This window comes from Gymnoscopelus braueri (assembly GCF_963280865.1).
Source record: "Gymnoscopelus braueri genome assembly, chromosome: 23".
Taxonomy (NCBI): domain Eukaryota; kingdom Metazoa; phylum Chordata; class Actinopteri; order Myctophiformes; family Myctophidae; genus Gymnoscopelus; species Gymnoscopelus braueri.
The window spans coordinates 34,151,737-34,170,574 of NC_137625.1; the positions used below are offsets into that span (position 1 = coordinate 34,151,737).

The 18,838-nt window shown below is 41.4% G+C and overlaps 1 protein-coding gene across 2 annotated transcripts in view; it reads left to right on the forward strand.

The window, feature by feature from the left end:
• Nucleotides 1-18,838, forward strand: part of chchd3a (coiled-coil-helix-coiled-coil-helix domain containing 3a) — a 153,374-nt gene that overhangs the window by 92,618 nt on the left and 41,918 nt on the right. For both annotated transcript variants that reach the window (XM_080421851.1, XM_080421852.1), the window contains one exon: nucleotides 5,238-5,321. In XM_080421851.1, the coding sequence (XP_080277977.1) occupies nucleotides 5,238-5,321 (84 nt within the window). The remainder of the gene's footprint in view (nucleotides 1-5,237; nucleotides 5,322-18,838) is intronic.

The following is an 18,838-nucleotide window of genomic DNA, read 5'->3' on the forward strand; positions in this document are numbered from 1 at the left end:
TGATTGAATGGGGGAAATGCGATTTTTCATAAGTTGTACTTGCTTCCCCCCTCTCTCTCTCTCTGTCTCTGTCTCTCTATCTCTCTCTCCCTCCTCCCCTCCCTCTCCCTCCAGGCATCCTCTAGTGATTAAATATGTTCTCTATCTGCATGGCTGCTGCTCTGTGGGACACAGCGCTGCATATAGAATGTATATGACGCGTGTGTGAGTGTGAGTGTATGCGTACGTTTGTTTAATTTCACATGCACACAACATTCAAGAAAGTGGAAATAGTAGATACGTGTGTGTGTGTGTGTGTGTGTGTTTGTGAGCTTGTGCGTGCGTGCGGGTGTGTGTGTGTACGTGTGCGTGTGTGCGTGCCACATATGCATGCGTGCTCATGAGAAGTGTGTGTGTGATGCAGATACTGAAGGAGACGTCTGACTATCAGAGCAGAACCATGTCACAGACAGTCACCCCTAAAAAACCCTCCAAATGTCATTTCCAAGAAGTTCATGGATGAATCAGCCCCTCTTTTTTTACACTCATCTCTCTCTGTCTCTCTCTCTCTTTCAATGCTTCCCTCATTCAGGAGATTGGACGCAAGGTAAGCCTGGGTCCTCCAGTCCTAATTTATGCTCCGTATGCACGGCCGTGCAGTGGTGGAAAAAGTACTCACATTGTTTACTTAAGTAAAAGTATCGATACTGTCTGCAATATAGAAATACTCTGTTACAAGTAAAAGTCCAGAATTCAACGTACTTACATTGAAACTAGTAAAAGTACAAAAGTATTGGCATCAAAATGTACTTAAAGTACCAAAAGTAAAAGTACTCATTATGCAGAATGTCCTATTGCAAGTTCTCAAAATCTTTCGAAAATAGCAGATGTACAAGATCACCGCGACGCATTGTGAGCTTGTAGATCTGCTATTTTCAAATGGCCGAAATGTATATAGGGCTGAAGTGGTTTAATGTATATTTTGTAATTATAATCTACATCTACAAAGTAACTAGTAACTAAAGTGATCTAATAATTGTAGTGGAGTAAAAGTACAATATTTGCCTCTGAGATGTAGTGGAGTAGAAGTAAAAGTATTGGAAATTGGAAATACTCAAGTAAAGTACAAATACCTTAAAAGTTGTACTTAAGTGCAGTACTTAAGTAAATGTACTTAGTTACTTTCCACCACTGCGTCGTGTCGCATGGCCCCCGGAAAAAATAGCAGACCTACAAGCTCATAACGGTGTTGCGTCCGCAACACGCCGTGAGCTTGTAGGTCAGCTATTTTTGGGGGGCGTGCGACACCGTCTTGCATCAAAGCATAAATCGGCGCTCCGGGGCGTCTTCAGTGGATTCTCTCTCTTCCTTTCTTTATATCGTTATTGTTGTTGTCGGGCAGAAACCTCTTATCTCCATATTAAAAGTACTTGCATGTATTACTTAAGTAAAATTATCAATACTGAAATAAAGAAATACTGTGTGACAAGTAAAAGTCCGGAATTCAAAATATACTTGAGCAATAGTACAAAAGTATTGGCATCAAAATGTACTTAAAGTACAAAAAGTAAAAGTACTCATTATGCAGAATGTCCCATTTAAAAATTCAAATCCATAAAAATCGTTTGAAAATAGCAGATCTACAAGCTCACAATGCGACGCATTGTGAGAGCTTGTAGATCGGCTATTTTCAAATGGCCGAAATGTATATAGGGCTGAAGTGGTTAGTGTGTTTTGTAATAATAATCAAAATCTAGTAAAGTAACTAGTAACTAAAGTGTTCAAATAAATATAGTGGAGTAAAAGTGCAATATTTGGATCCAAGATGTAGTGGTGTAGAAGTAAAAAAGTATTGGAAATTGGAAATACTCAAGTAAAGTACAAATACCTCATTTTTTTTGCTTAAAGGGCAGGACCACTTTGTTAGAGGTTTGGGTTGTGTAGTTACCTTGCCATGATGTAACTCCAAAGGTGGACAAGAAATACAAAATAATTGCTCCATTGATTAGAAATTGATAATTCAAAATATGCTCCTCATTGACTTACATCGTACTGTAAAACAGCTCTCAAAGTCACTCTTTTAGCACATAAACGAACGCAAATAAAGTTGATTCAGACAATATAGAACATCACCAAACCCAGTACTGTTTTTTGTTTAAATAAAAATGTCAACTTCCTGTTGATTTTGCCATTTTTAATAAGTAGAAAACCTGGACTGGATCCGCGGATCCGGATCCAGATCCAGATCTTCAAATAGTAAAATCAACAGGAAGTTGACATTTTTATAAAAAAAAAAAAACAGTACTGGGTTTGGTGATGTTCTATATTGTCTGAATCAGCTATGTTTGGGTTCATTTATGTGCTAAAAGAGTGACTTGAGAGCTGTTTTACCGTAGAATGTAAGTCAATGAGGAGCATATTTTGAATTATCAATTTCTAATCAATGGAGCAATTATTTTTGATTTCTTGCCCACCTTTGGAGTTACATCATGGCAAGGTAACTACACAACCCAAACCTCTACCAAAGTGGTCTTACCCTTTAAGTGCAGTACTTCAGTAAATGTTTTAGTTACTTACCACCACTGCTTTTGCTACTTTTGAATTTGGTATCCTGAAAAGTAACAGTTTTGGACATATGAGGTCTCCACCCGACAGAGTCGATATGCATGCTCAGTTACTGAATTCCATATTTTTTTCATGCATTTTTCTTTGACACGCTTCCATTCTTTTTCCATTCCAGTAGTTTTGTTCACAGCTCCCATATATTCCTTGAAAGAGCCTCGATCTCCCAGCTATTTGGCAGGTTATACTTCTGTGGAATTATAGATGAGATGACAATGGCAAAAAACGGCCTTTCAAAAGAGAGGAAGAATACAGTTTCTTAACCCATTAAAACCGGGAACGCATCTGTGTCTTTTTATGATTTCTTTGGCTATTGAAAAATAGCAGATCTACAAGCTCATAGCGCGGCACTGAGTGCCACGCTATGAGCTTGTAGATCTGCTATTTTTGAAAAATCTTGAACATTAGTTCAAATCTTTGTATATATATATTTTAAAGTGAACATTTTTAACTCAAATCTTTACTTCTGGGGGGTCCCTGGAACAACAGATTTTGAGATTGGGGTCCGCGGCCAAATACATAGAATTCTGGGGGTCCTTGACTTGAAAAAGTTTGCGCACCAGCTGATTTAGCAACAAACTGTTATGATGAAGACATTTTTAGATGTGTATTATGGCCACGACCCCCACTCAAAATGTTATGTTCCAGGGACCCCATCCGAGGCAAAGATTTGAGTTACAAACGTTCGCTTTAAAAATATATATATTCAAAAGATTTGCACACATTTTCAAGATTTTTCTAAAATAGCCCAAAGAAATCCTAAAATGAAACACTTTCCCGGTCTTAATGGGTTAAGTTCACCCAATCCAAAGTGTGTGGTTTTTTAAAAGATTCTCTTTCCCCTCCCCCGCCCGCCCGCCCGTCGCAATCCATCCACTTTTATCTCCTTAACAGTTTCTTTTGTGCCTGGCAGCTCTTCTTTGGGTCCAAGAAAATATCATCTCTGCTTTTTTTACCTGACAGGAAAAGTTTCTCGGGAATAAATGTTGCATGACACGACGGCAACACACACGCACACACACACACACGCACACACACTACGATACCTACTTATCATTCGTGCCCACTCTCTTAATCCTTTTTGTTTTTCCACATGTTCACACAGAAATGGAAAAAAAACAGAGTGCCGTGGCACGATGATGAAGTTTCAGTGAAAAGCATAAATAAATGACCCACAGTGGATCTTAGATAATAACGTCCTGTAGCTATACTTATGAGTCTATATGTATTTGAGGTCAAGGTCACAGAGGAGAGATCATACTGACTGCTATCATCTTCACAGCTGATGATGTCGATTTGAGTTTGAGGGAACGCACAGAAAGTCTTAAGATGACACACTAACATGACAAGATACCAATTTATACATGCACACGTGCACACACACACACGCGCATATTTATGTAATTATTAACTCTTTAACTGCCAGAGTAATAGTGTAATTGTGGGACGCTACTGCCAGCGAAAACAAGCGATTTTACTGACCTTTGAAACATCATGGAATATTATCCGTGATCGCCGTCCTCATGGAGATCGCCTCAGTACACACACGGGGGTCTCGAAAAAAAAGTTTTATGTGGTCGTGGTAATCCGTTGCACAGCTGTGGCTTGTTTTTGCCGTAAAGCAAGAGGAACGGAGATATAGCCATTTTCCCACAGGGAAAACAGGAAGTAAATGAGCCGTTTTTCTTTTAAATCAATTCCGGGTCTGTCGTCTTCTGGCAGTGAAAGCATCATCCATAGGGTAGCGAACAACCCCCCCCCCCCCCATCTCGTCATTCTCGTCAACGGCAGGCTGCCTTTGGCAGAATCTGACGAGAAATCTCGTTGGGGGCAGGCAAAGAGTTAATCACCTGGAAGCTGGGGGACATGAGAGATATTGTCATTCTTTATTCATCTCATTACATCCATTTAAAGTTCTCATTTACCATTATTAATTATACAGTAGTTTATGTACTACCATCTATATGTATTATCCTCCATCTCTGACATTTGCGTCTAGCGCGTACAGTGGTGGAAAAAGTACTCAAAATGTTTTACTCAAGTGAAAGTATCAATACTGCAACGTAGAGGTACTCTGCTACAAGTAAAAGTCCGGAATAAAACATTTACTTGAGTAAAAGTACGAAAGTATTGGTATCAAAATGTACTTAAAGTACCAAAAGTAAAAGTACTAAAATGTTTGAAAATAGCAGATCTACAAGCTCACAACGCGTCGCGTTGTGAGCTTGTAGATCTGCTATTTATCCTAGGTATAAAATAGGGCTACAGTGCTTAATGTATGTTTTATAACGTAACAATTTATATCTGCAAAGTAACTAGTAACTAAAGTTTTCAAATAATTGTAGTGGAGTAAAAGTACAATATCTGCCTTGCGGAGTAGAAGTGAAAGTAAAGACAATTGGAAATACTCTAGTAAAGTAAAAGTACCTCGGCATTGTACTTAAGTACAGTACTTGAGTAAATGTTCTTAGTCATTTTACACCACTGCGCACGTATGTGTGTGTATGAGTAAGACTGTTGTCCCAGCTATGGCTATGCACCACTGAGCACATAAGTAATAGTATTTCTCCTCCCTCTTCTCTTTTTGTCCGTGTGTGTGCGTGCGTGCGTGTGTGTGTGTGTGTGTGTGTGTTCAGGCCAGACAGCTGGAGGCCAGAGATGTAGAGCTGAAGAAACAGGATGCTTTCTACAGGGAGCAGGTGGCTCGACTGGAGGAGAGGGTAAGGACATTTTCTGCACCTGCACGATGACGCACACACACACATTTAACATCTTTATTTGCGTTCACATTTAACAAGAAATTCTTGAACGCAAACAATAGTAGATGCACAAACTTGAACTCAACAACAAGTGTTTCACGGACACAGGAAGCATCGTTTCCTCCATAATGTGGCGACTGCCAATTATCACAGACACTGAACAGAATTTAGCTATTGCCTTATCAGCTCTTGGCTTATTGGGCATTCCTGCAATCTGCAGGCCTCTCACAAATAATGTATGAACATTACAGAGGCTAACAATTATGAATACAAGCATATTTACGTTTGTAACCAAGCTGTTTAATAGCATCCTTAAGACGTTGGTACTTTAGCACCGTGGTAAGGAACACCTCTTCCAGACTGTGGTTCAATGTACAACCCACTTCTAAAATGGTCACTTCTCTACTGTCAACAACATCTGGTGTATTACCTGAAAAGGCATCATTTTCATTATTCTCATTACACACGCAAACACACACACGCTAGCGAGCGTGCGCGCGCTCACACACACACGCGCACGCACACACACACACACACACACACACACACACACACACACACACACACACACACACACACACACACACACACACACACACACACACACACACACACACACACACACACACACACGCTTGCAGCAGTGTGATGACAGAAGCCTTCTGTTAGAAATGTCCCATTTATTCTCTGTCCTTCATATCTCCATGTGTCCCACTGTTCTTGTTTTTGTCCTTAAAGTGAACCCCCACAGTGCTCTCTCTCTCTGTCAATTGTCCTCTTTTCATTTTTCTACCTGGAGTTAACCACATGAACTCTATAGCGTCCCTTATTCTGGGGGCGATCTATATGGATTGGCTATTTTTGGCGAAGAGATTTGAAAAGGAGGGGGGCCTAGTATGGACCCTTGGGGGACTCCAGTCAACTAAGTATATAGGGTTTAAGTGGTTAGAGTTAAATCCTATACATGCTGTTCCCAGTGTGTGTGTGTGTGTGTGTGTGTCTCTCTCTCTCTCTCTCTCTCTCTCTCTCTCTCTCTCTCTCTCTCTCTCTCTCTCTCTCTCTCTCTCTCTCTCTCTCTCTCTCTCTCTCTCTCTCTCTCTCTCTCTCTGTCCCACCCAGTGTTGCCATGTCTGCTTATTATATGCGACTTTGGGCTTGTTTTTTCTATAAAGTCGCTTGTAAATATTGTTAGTTGCGGGTTGCAGTTTTTTGGGCTTGTTTCTAAAGTGTAGTTGCTTATTTGGGCTGGTTTCCTAAATGTCGTTTAAACCAGTTATCAAACTTTTTCATGTCAAGGACCCCCACATGAATATATGTTTTGAGCTTGTAGATCAGCTATTTTCAAATAGACAGTGTATAGGTTGAAAGTGCTCATGTGGCTTATAGTCGTGTCTTTTGGGCTTGTTTTTCATAGAGATTGCTTATTTCTCTCGCAAAATCTGGCAACAGTGGTCACACCCCCCTCCCCAGTCCGAATGTGAGTCCTCCTCTCTCTCTAAAGCTAGATTTATGCTCCGTCGCCAAGAATAGCGCAAAGCTCACAACGCGTCGCGGGTCACCCTTATTAAATGGCGACACCCCACTGGCCTATGTGTCACAGAACAGCATCCTATGGAGCAGAACAAGAGTCAAGGGTCAAGCAGACCCTCTCGGCTCCTCTTCAAAATGGCAGCTCCACGCTGCTCCCAGTGAGGGGCTCTGTCCCAGGGAGGCAGACAGGGGTCAAACGCCCCTGTTAAAAGTGATGCCCGCACGCTGCTTTCAAATCACACACGGGAGGACAGAGGGTCTTTATTTTAGGTGCGTTTAATCCATTAAGACCGGGAACACATCTGGGTAATTTTTTAAGATTTCTTTGGCTATTAAAAAAATAGCAGATATGCACTTTTATTTTTTTAAACTTGAAAATTTGTGAAAATCTTTACTAATGTCTTCTAAATCCTAACAGTTTAAAAAAAAACTTATGTTATATCAGTGGTTCTCAAACTCTTTTCAGGTCAAGGACCCCCCCCAAAAAAATTGCCCACCGATCCCCATCAAAATATGTTGTTCCAGGGACCCCCAGAAGCAAAGATTTGAGTTTATAAAAAATGTGAGTTTAAAAAAATATATGTATTCAAATATTTGCGCAAATGTTCACGATTTCTCAAAAATGGCAGATCTACAAGCTCGTAGCGCGGCACTCGGTGCCGTGCTACGAGCTTGTAGATATGCTATTTTTGAATAGCCAAAGTATAAAAAATAATGGTTATAGTTCAAATCTAAAATGACACAGATGCGTTCCCGGATTGAATGGGTTAATGTGATGACCTTTTCCTGGTAAAAAAAATTAAAAGGTCTTTTTTTTTCTCGTCCCCCGCGGACGCCATGCGAGAGACAAAACGTCCCGTTTGGGTGGGGACGCGGAGCGAGAGTTCAACGTTCCCCCTCCTGTCCGAGGGGAGCGGAGCTGCTTTGCATAGTGTGCTTATATCTGGTAAAGGTCACGGTGTCTGCACATTGTACAGTCATTTACATTTAAATGAACACTCAGGCTTTTGTCAGTGCTCTGCCGCGGTAGAGGTGCACGACGTTGGCATTTTGTCCGAATTGGTCAAATGCGGTTTCCTTATTAACCCATTAAAACCGGGAACGCATCTGTGTAACCACTTAAAGGACGACTTCACCGATTTTCAACCTATCTTCATATAATTGGTCCTCACTAATACTCATGATAAAATGGTAAAAAAAAATCTACTTGGTCTGTGTCTCATAGGAGGGCTGTGGACAGTCCAGAAACCCGTCTACCAGTGACATCATCGTTAGGCATGATTTTTTTTTCCAACAAGATTTCACATTTTTTATTTCGATTTTTATTAACGCGAGAACAATGGCTTCTTTTATTGCATTGCAACTTTCCAGGAATAGAAAGCCAGCAGTTTCTATTAGCTTGGATTCCCCATTGATGATGTCACTGGTAGACGGGACTCTGAACTGTCCACAGCCCTCTGAGACACAGACCGAGTAGATTTTTTTTTTACCATTTTATCATGAGTACTAGTGAGGACCTATTATATGAAGATAGGTTGAAAATCGGTGAAGTCGTCCTTTAAAAACATTGTTTTATTCTTTGGCTATGCAAAAATAGCAGATATGAGTGCCGTGATATGAGCTTGTAGATCTGCTATTTTTACCCGCTTGCTGAAAGCTGGTGGGTCTATGCAGAGGCAGACCTATGACTCATCATTCGACAGATTAATTTGCATTAGACAGATTTGTTCGACAGATTTGCGTCATTGGCTGTCGTTTAAGCCAATGGGATACTTTCCCATACTCTGAACGGGCGGCCTCGTCCTCCCAAGCTATGGGACTATGCAGTCCTCCGAGCGCTAGCCGAATTTGGCTAATAGTTAGCTTGTATGATGTTACTAACTAACTGTTTTTAGCCAAGCGCGCTACTGTCCGCTCCCCATTAGTTATCGACGCAAGTCGCGTTATTACTCTCGTAATTTTCATGTATTGTACATCCCAAAACAAAATTTATTCACCATGTTATGGTGCTGTAATGACTTATTTTCTCAACATAATACTGCCTTTCACGCGACCTGCCTTTTTACCCCCGGTCTCAGTAGCGGGGGGCGGGGCGGGTGCGGGGAGAGACCGGCGAGTTGAGTGAAACGAGTTGGGGCAAACGCAGTCCCCACACAACATCATTTACTATTCTGTGCCTATCGGTACATAACTCGGACGGCGGTAATTAGTATACATGGCAACACTAGTACGAGTACTTTTCCCACCACTGTTGCTGTTTTTAGCATGACTGCCCTGTTTACAAATGAATGACTACACACTACAACCAAGGTTACTGTAGCAACATTTTTCATGTAAGGTATGACGCTAAAATCAGCTGCATTTTATCAGAAAAAAACAGATCTACAAGCTCACAACGCATCGCCGCCTTGTGAGCTTGTACATCTGCTATTTTTTATTATGACGTTTTATTGAATACTTCATTTACAAAAGACATTAATGAAACCAAATGGACCCATTTGGGTTTTTCTTTCATGTAAGCCAGTAGTGAAAAGGGCAAACTTGCAGTTATGCATTACAACTCAAGCCTAGCTGTTTCAAACAGTGAAATCAAAAGACACGTTGTGAGCTTCACTTTTATAAAGGGTTAGGGTTACATTGCAGTATTGATACTTTTACTTAAGTAAAACATTACAGTACTTTTTCCTCCACTGTTGATGTTTTTACCATGACTGCCCTTACGCTACCTGTATTCTATGGACTCACTTAGTTTATTGTGAAAATAGTTTATTTCTTTCATACATAAATGAATACTAACTGGTCACCACCGGTCTTTTGTCCAGGAACAATGCATACAACACTATCAACCAGTCCTCCTGGGTGTGTGTGTGTGTGTGTCTTGTCATTTTTGTTGTTCATACATTTCTAAGTGAAACACTGTAGTTTTGACTTGGGTAAGGGTAGGCTACATTATGAAGTAACTATATCAGCTGGTGAAAATAGCAGATCTGTCAGATTGTAGATCAATTATTTTCACTATCATTGATATTGTACACACACACACACACACACACACACACACACACACACACACACACACACACACACACACACACACACACACACACACACACACTTTATATTGGTAGCCAACCAATGAACCTCTGTGGAGTTATTTTTGTTGCATTCGAATGGCTGAGATTTTATTTTGATGACAACTTTTACATTTTGTGCTGCAGATTGGGGCAAAAACAGCCTGCCGCAAGCGGGTATATTATGACTTTGTCATTTCTTGTTTTTAAATCGTGAAATGTTTTGCAAATCTTTAAATATACCTAAAGGAAACATTTTTAACTCAAATCTTTGCTTCTGGGGGGGTCCCCGGAAGAAAATATTTTCAGATGGGGGTCCGCGGCCAAATACATACAATTTTGGGGGTCCTTGACATGAAAACGTATGAGCGCCACTGATATTATAGCAACATAAGTTTTTCAGAAAACTGTTAGGATTTAGAAGACATTTGTAGAATCGGAACCTCAGGCCTTAATGGGTTAATGTTACCATCTTCTTTTATGTATGCTAACAAACACGCACATGCACGCACATACACACACACACACACACACACAGAGGCAGATCTAAACATGAAAATGTCGGGGATGTTTTCATTTTATTCATTTATTTGACGTTTTCATGCTTTATTTATACTAGTTACAGTAGAGAGAGAGAAAGGAAATGTGGGCAAAGAGCATGAAGGGAGTGACATGCAGCAAACGGTGCGGCTGGAATCGAACCACGGGACTTGCTGTCCGTCACTCGTCAGAGTCCATGTGGTATGTGCCCTAACCGCTGGGCTATGGGGTCACCCCCTAAATCATATTTTTTTAAAAAATGTTTTTATTTTAACCCCATGAACCCCAGCTGGGTCAGAGAAAATAGCAGTCAACAAATTATGAAGAAATGCCGGGCTTCTTACGACCGTGCCTTATTATGCTCATGGTTATTCCAGTTCATTGCGAAGAAATGCGTTGATTTTGCAAAAAAGTGGTTCTATTTCAGATGAACATCGTGTTTGCTTTTTGAGCGAGATTGAAAAACATGCATGAGTGTGGAGATCAGGTGAGAGACGGGACCACAGTATGGCGCGTGGAAAACATTTTTAAATTAACATGCAGCGATATCGATAACGTATGGCTTTTTTTGCGTGTTATGAAAAACAGCACCTATAGGCTTATATATGCACTTATGTTGAGCCAAATAGACATGTCAGCGTGGCTGGGTGAGAGATGGGAGCTGATTAACAATCAGCTGGAAAATATGGACTCCAAGAGCCACACATTTGAATTATTTTATTTGGATCTGCACAAAAAGATAACACATTGATGATGACCTACTACTATATGCAGACATTTCACAGATGATTTCTCTTTTTTCCTTCGTCCCCTCTTAGCTACTCAAGGATATGAAACATTGTCTGCTCCAGATAGACAGACTGCCCATGCTGGCTGAGACAGAACAGTGTTTAGACAACTTTTTTTGCCTTTAGCAATCCTCCCAATTGCAGGCCACGGAGCTCAAGTTTGTGAATGTGGCCCAGACTCCCAAACAACAGGACAATACGTCACACACACGCACACACACACACACAGACACACACACACACACACACACACACACACACACACACACACACACACACACACACACACACACACACACACTCTCTCAGTGCTGCTCTAATCACTCAACTTGTCTCGTTTGTTGTACTTTAGAATAGGTTTTTTGCAGGGTTCGTCACAGTAGCTTCCAAACAATGTACAGATTTGACAAACAATGAATCTACGTTGGTGTATCCTGAACATTGTGTAATAAAACGATGTGGGGAAGCAGCATGACATACTTCACTGCCTTCCAAAATGTTCGGGGCAAGGAGAAGTGACATCCCTGGGTGTAGGACACACATTTATAAATGAGTGCTTAAGGGGATTCATTACCTTTTTAGTACAACGTATAATACAGAAAATATACGCGTCGCTCTGCGCCGCGTTTCGAGCTTGTAGATCTGCTACTTTTGATACTTCTGAATTGTAATCTTGTACATATGAGCTTTCCACCCGACAGAGACGATAAAATGAAACGCAATTGATTGTGAAAGTGTTTCATTCTAATTCAAGTTGAAGGTATGAATCGTGAAATGGTTAGTTCATATTTGACTTACATTTAGCTTAAAATATACATCAAGCATAACTAATGGTGAAGGTTAAACCTAATTAGTATTGTTATTAAAAACTCATTCAATGCAGACAAAAAAAAGAAAACAAAATCTTGGAAACATGGAATTTGCCCGCAATTCTGGAATTGGTCATAATATATACAATTATTAGTATTATTTAAATAAGTAGGTCAAATATCCAAACTACGTTCTACTTGGGACCACAACCATGACCCACAGATGTCAAAGCCCTGTGGCAAAATGCTGATGAACAGCTTATAAGTTAAAAGTCAGCATCATCAGTCTCTGCATAAGCCAAAGGTCAATGTGCAATTTCAGATCGACTGACCGAACCCACTAAGGAGAAAAAAGCTTGAGAACAGCCACGTTAACTCAATCAATTTCGCTTTAACACGCAGAGAGAGTGCTGCTGTGGATTCTTTGCCGACACAATTAATGAGACCATTTTGTAATTAAAGCTCCTGCGCCTTATTGATTAGACACACACACACACACGTACATGAACAATAACGCGAGCTTGGCGCACCAAGTCTCTGTAGCCCATGCAGCCTTTGCTGGGTTTAGCTGCTTGCTGTGTTTAAATCAAAGTCCTTTATAACTTTGCACCATTGATCCAGCTCTCTCTCTCTGAAGGGCATTGTGCGTTTCTATAGCTCTGAGCCCAGGTAAAGCATGCTACTATAGGCCCGTGTCCACTGGGCTTTTTTTCCTCGGCTTAAAACGCCAAGGCGCTCGCCTGAAAGCGCTTCCAGGCGCCCGTGTTGAACACATTTTAGCTTTCAGGCAGGTAGAGGAAAAGCGCCGCACGTGCGCAAAGTAAAGGCCCAGCGCAACGCCAAGCTGCTGGAGTTTCCAAAAAAAATGCGGCGCTCACGTTATAAACAATTAAAAATATGCACTGTGCTCATGAAATACAAGCCCAGTGGGACACGGGGCCTTAAAGAGAAAAACTGGAAACACTCGCCTATCAATTAACCCTGGCACTCCCACCATATCCACCCACGGCAGTCTTAATTGAGTGAGAAGTTCACGTACAGTAAATGCAGCTTAACCCTTTAACTGCCGGAGTTAAAACATCGTCTATAGCTGCCCTTGCCAGCGATTGCGAGCGTTTTTACAAACCTTCATAGAAAAAAATCATAGAATATTATTTTTCACAACGATCCACCTGACGATCGCCTCAAAAGACATACTGGGGTCTCGGAGAATCGAAGGGGGGTGGGGGGGCGTATTGTCGGGTTGATTATGGATGATGAAGATGTACTCTTCATCATCATCATCATAATCATTCACAGACTGGAAGAAGGACAGAGTTTTCTTCATTTCACAGCAGAATAGTAGGATAGTTTAACCACCTTGAACCTCTATACTTCATTGAACTCCTCTTTTACCCTTGTACAGCTGCTCTTTTATGTTAACTTGTGATTTGTTTTAGCCTATTGTCCCTATATACAAACATCATAACTCATCCGTCTTCTTGTTCCTATTCTTGATTGACACACTCGGCATTGCAATGATTTTTTTCTGAGAGCATTGTTTAGTTTTTTAAAGAGTCAATAAAGCTTGCAAATGTCCCCCTCAAGTCACTGAGGCGGAGGAGTGAAGCCAACCTTGTGGCTTATTGAGTGACGCTGGTCCTGTGGTCAGTAATTGAAAACGCACTGGTCTGTACAGACGCGAGTAGCGGAGGGGAGAGTAGTCCATTTGCTGACGTCAGGCTGACGGAACGCTCGATGAAATCATCAACGGATCGTTGCCAAAGAAAAACAAAACAAGGCAAATAACATGTCTGTTTTTGTTGTTGTTGTTGTTGTTGAGCTCAGACTTGGAATAAGAACTAAAGATTTAACACAATGAATGCACATTTCTTTGTGCGTCGCAAGCGTCCTTGGTGCTGGGCCTGGGACAAGTGGCTCAGGAATTTATAGCAGCCTGGTTGCCGGTTTGTTATAAGGGTTCCCAAACTAGCTCTTGGAATTGTAGGCATTACATTTAGACTCTGTTCCACAGATGAATATTGTGAAAATAGCCGATCTACAAGCTCAGAATGCCTCGATGTTGCACATTAAGCGAATCATCTGGGGACTCAAAATAAATAATAATTTGGCGATCCCCAGTTTGCGAACCACTGACCTAGCTTATGCTGACTTAGTGTAGAACAGTGGTTCTAACTTAGTGTAGAATAGTGGTTCTCAACCTTTTTTTAACTCTGGACCTCTAGCACATCCCGGTGTGAAGTTGCTCCGCACTGATGTGCCCACATATAGAGGCATATATTTTGGAGATCCGGTTTACCAGACCCGTCGGTCCGACCGATATGCCCATTATATGTGCATGCCATATACAGGTGGGCATATACTGATGACATTAGGGATCTCCATATATGCTCATAAAAGGGACATGACCAGTGTCCATTTATGGGCATAAAAGCAACAGAGACAGACAGACAGGTACAACAGGTACTCTGACAATGGGTACAACAGGTATTGCGTAACTGGCTGGGGCCATGCACTTCCAGCTCGCAATGTTCCCGACTTGCAGCGGCCCCCGAGTGAACCGGCCTCGTAAAACAGTCCTCAAGGACCAAACCCAGAAGGCACAGCAGAAGGCACAACACAGTCATTTCTATTTTATTGAAATTCTTAATTAATATTTGACATTAATGGCCTTAAAGCCAAATTTATAGCCTACTTAGTTGTGTGACACCGGCGTGCAATGAAGTATATCGAGCCCATAACAGTCGTCATTTGATTTCAAGCTTCTTTCCCACACTATATTGCTGCATCCAGACTGGCAGCTACAGAGCTACTGGCTACCATGCATTTTCAATGGAAACTGGCAGTGGTGGAAAAAGTACTTAAATGTTTCAATGTACTTAAAGTATCAAAAGTAAAAGTACAAAAATGTTTGAAAATAGCAGATCTACAAGCTCATCGCGACGCGTTGTGAGCTTGTAGATCGGCTGTTTTCAAATAGCATAGGTATAAAATAGGGCTAAAATAAAGGTGGTTAATGTATGTTTTATAATATAATAATGTATATCTGTAAAGTAACTAGTAACTCAAGTTTTCAAGTAAGTGTAGTGGTAAAAGTACAATATTTGCCTCTTGAGATGTAGTGGAGTAGAAGTAAAAGTATAGACAATTGGAAATACTCCAGGAAAATAAAAGTACCTCAAAATTGTACTTAAGTACAGTACTTGAGTAAATGTACTTAGTTACTTTACACCACTAGAAGCTGGTGGAGATACAAAGCAACACCGGACGTTCGTAGCTGCTACAAAATCTACAAAGCTACAATCCCAAGTAGAGCTACACAACGAGCAAACTGTGTTTGATGGAGCTGTTTTTCCTTATCACCCACACAAAGTACCAGACACTTTCATAAAGAGGCGACAAAGAAAAACCAGACTCAGAACACAGGCAGCCATTGGGTATAGTGAAATAACTTGTATTCAGACAGAGAGAGAATGGAAGGTTACAGTGTCACAGGTATGGTAGGCATCATCGGTCGTCGTCTCTCTGCAGTTGGACAGAGAAAGCACTGGACTTTAACAGCGTCCGTTAACATAAACATATGACATCATAGGATGTGACATAGATGAGTTTCCGGGCGAAGGTGGACTTCTTGGATTGGATGAGAGTGATGATTACATCGTCGTCAGATGAGGATGATGATGGTAGATGATGAAGATGATGATGATGGTGTGACAGTTTATCTTTGGACAAACAGCGTCCACATGTCTGGGTCAACACGTTGACCTCGGCTCTGACCCGTCACTGGTCAGTGGTGATTTCGTGACACTGAAGGAAGGGTTAGCGTAGAAAAGAACACTGATAGGAAGTGTTCTCAAAACAACAGATAGCCACAGAAAGCCTGTAGCTAGTTTGACCTTGAATAGAGACACAGAGAGAATAGGAGTACAGAGTACATTTAACATGACTGGATTAGGCCAATATAACATCATTATATTAATTTGACATTTAAAGCAGGTTTAGGACACTAGACAAATTAGGATCAATCAAGATTAACTCTATCAGTGTTGTTTAACCGTTTCCACCCACCTTCTCTCTTCACACAACTCCTGCTTGTAGTGGAGGGAACACTAATTATTAGCCAGTTCCGTGTTCTTTTATATTTATATTTTCCTTTTTGTTTTTTCTCTCTTGTCTAACGCATGCTTGACGCCAATGAGAGTCTGCGCTGCTTCGTGCCTTTTTATAGCTGCCAGTGTGAAGGCAGCATATGCCCATTAGTTCACAAAGGAATTTTTAATTCAAATGGTATTCTGCGGCACCCCTGGACTTGCGTCACGGCACCTACTGTGAGAAAATGCTTTTTCAGGCCGGCACCAAGTCTATCCAATGGGTAGAGAGCACTCATACAGGAGGACACAGAATACAATTGAAAGTGATTGGGGAAAAAAACTAAGCAGACCAAATTGGAACTGTAACACTATAACATTGAAGCTGATAAAATGTGATGTCATTGGATGGAATTTCTGTCCCAAGATGCTAAAGACAGGAAGGAAGAAAAAATAAAGCATAAGCCTGGTCAGCAGTGGTCTCATTACAACTTGAAGTGTACTTTATACTGTACAGTACAGTACACACACCAGCATGACCATCATACTAGCACTAACACACACATTATTGACCAAGGAAGTGGCATCCATCAAACAATGCTGCTCTGTGGTCAATATCCCTTAGACCTCTCTGTCAACAAATCACCTTCACACCTGAGAGAGAGAGAGAGAGAGAGAGAGAGAGAGAGAGAGAGAGAGAGAGAGAGAGAGAGAGAGAGAGAGAGAGAGAGAGAGAGAGAGAGAGAGAGAGAGAGAGAGAGAGAGAGAGAGAGAGAGAGAGAGAGAGAGAGAGAGAGAGAGAGAGAGAGAGAGAGAGAGAGAGATGAGAGAGAGAGAGAGAGAGAGAGAGAGAGGAGAGAGGCGTGGGAAAAGACGGGGATAAAAGGATAGTGAGTGTGGGGTGAGGAAAGGAGAGGAGGATTAAAGGTTAGAAAGGCAGTCAAAGGCGTGTTAGAGAGAAAAAGCCACAGATGGAAGGCAGAGAGGAGAGGAGCCATGCTGATAAAAGCCTGATTAAAAACAACCCCGGCATATACTGAAAGAATGATAATAGAGAGGGAGAGAGACTAAGACTTTTAAAATACCTTTATTTAAACAAAACCTGTGTCTTCACACACTATACATGAAATACAGTAATAATAAAAAATAAAAAAATGCTCCAGGCACTTTTCCTTAAAAACAAACAAGACATTTTACATTTCACAATTAAATCAGATCTTCCAGAGAACGATACAGAGAGAGAGAGAGATACAGAGAGGGAGAGAACCAAATAAATGACAAGCAGCGATGAAATGAATGTCCGCGCCGGTGTGCGGGCGTTCTCCATCGATTTATGGGCGCGGGGGGGCTTTACATGATAAATGCATTGGATTTCCAAAGCGCTGCTGTCCTCATAACTCACACACGCACACACACACACACTCTCTCTCTCTCCCACACACACAACAGTTCCGATTTACAAACGACTCAATCATGGGATTTGTGGCCGATTGAATGTCCTGACTAATTAAGAAAAATAAATAAAGAATAAATTCACTAATGTGAACAACACCGCACGTTGTAACCACCGTGACCAGTAGCAGGGAAAAACAATAGCCGCGGGATATCGACCACACTCTGTGTGTGTGTGTGTGTGTGTGTGTGTGTGTGTGTGTGTGTGTGTGTGTGTGTGTGCACTTGTATTACAATACTTGTGAGGACCAAACGTCAGAAATAGACATACGGTTGTTGTATAATTCTTAGTTACAATTAGAAAGATTTCTGGCGTCGTTGCACCCAGAAAATAGCAGATCTACAAGCTGGCAACGTGTTGTCAGCTTGTAGATCGGCTATTTTCCGGCTTTTGGCTTACGGTTCAAAAATGGCAAAAAGATTTTACAAATGGCATTCATAAAAATCGGTGCACAGAAATGCTGGTGTCCTCATAAGTATAGTAACACAATCATGTGTGTGTGTGTGTGTGAGATCTGCAAGGGGGGTTCATGTTGTTTGAACTGTTTTTTCTCTTTCTTCTCTCTCTCTTCACAGACTATTTTCTCTCGTATCACATTTATCTCCCCTCCTCTCTCTCTCTCTCTCTCTCTCTCTCTCTCTCCTCTGTATCCATCCCTCTCTCTCCCTTTCTACCGTCTTCTCTCATATGCCTCTCTCATATGCCTCTCTCATATGCCTCTCTCATATGCCTCTCTCGATCTCTTTCGTTACCCATCTCTCTCTCTCTCTCTCCCCCATCTCTCACTTTCTCTCGCCCCCCTCTCTCGCCCCCCTCTCTCCTCTAGCCCAGGGGTCGTCAATGTTTTACAGCCCAGGGACCCCTTAGCCGTCAATACTTAGTACCGTCAATACTTAGTAAACTTGACATTTCACTCTGTACTTGGTCTGCTCTTTTTTCCCTCCCCACCAAACATCTTTGCCAAAAAAGCTCACGAAAAACTTGTAGATCTGCTATTTTGGCCAATGTTACCCCTCAGAATAGGAATGCTAGGGTTCAAGTGGTTAATATACAAAGAAAAAAAAATCCTCTCTCACAAAGATTTGGCGGTCCCCCTGTAGTAACTCTTAGTTACCCTAGGGGTCCTCTCTCTCTCTCTCTCTCTCTCTCTCTCTCTCTCTCTCTCTCTCTCTCTCTCTCTCTCTCTCCCCCATCTCTCT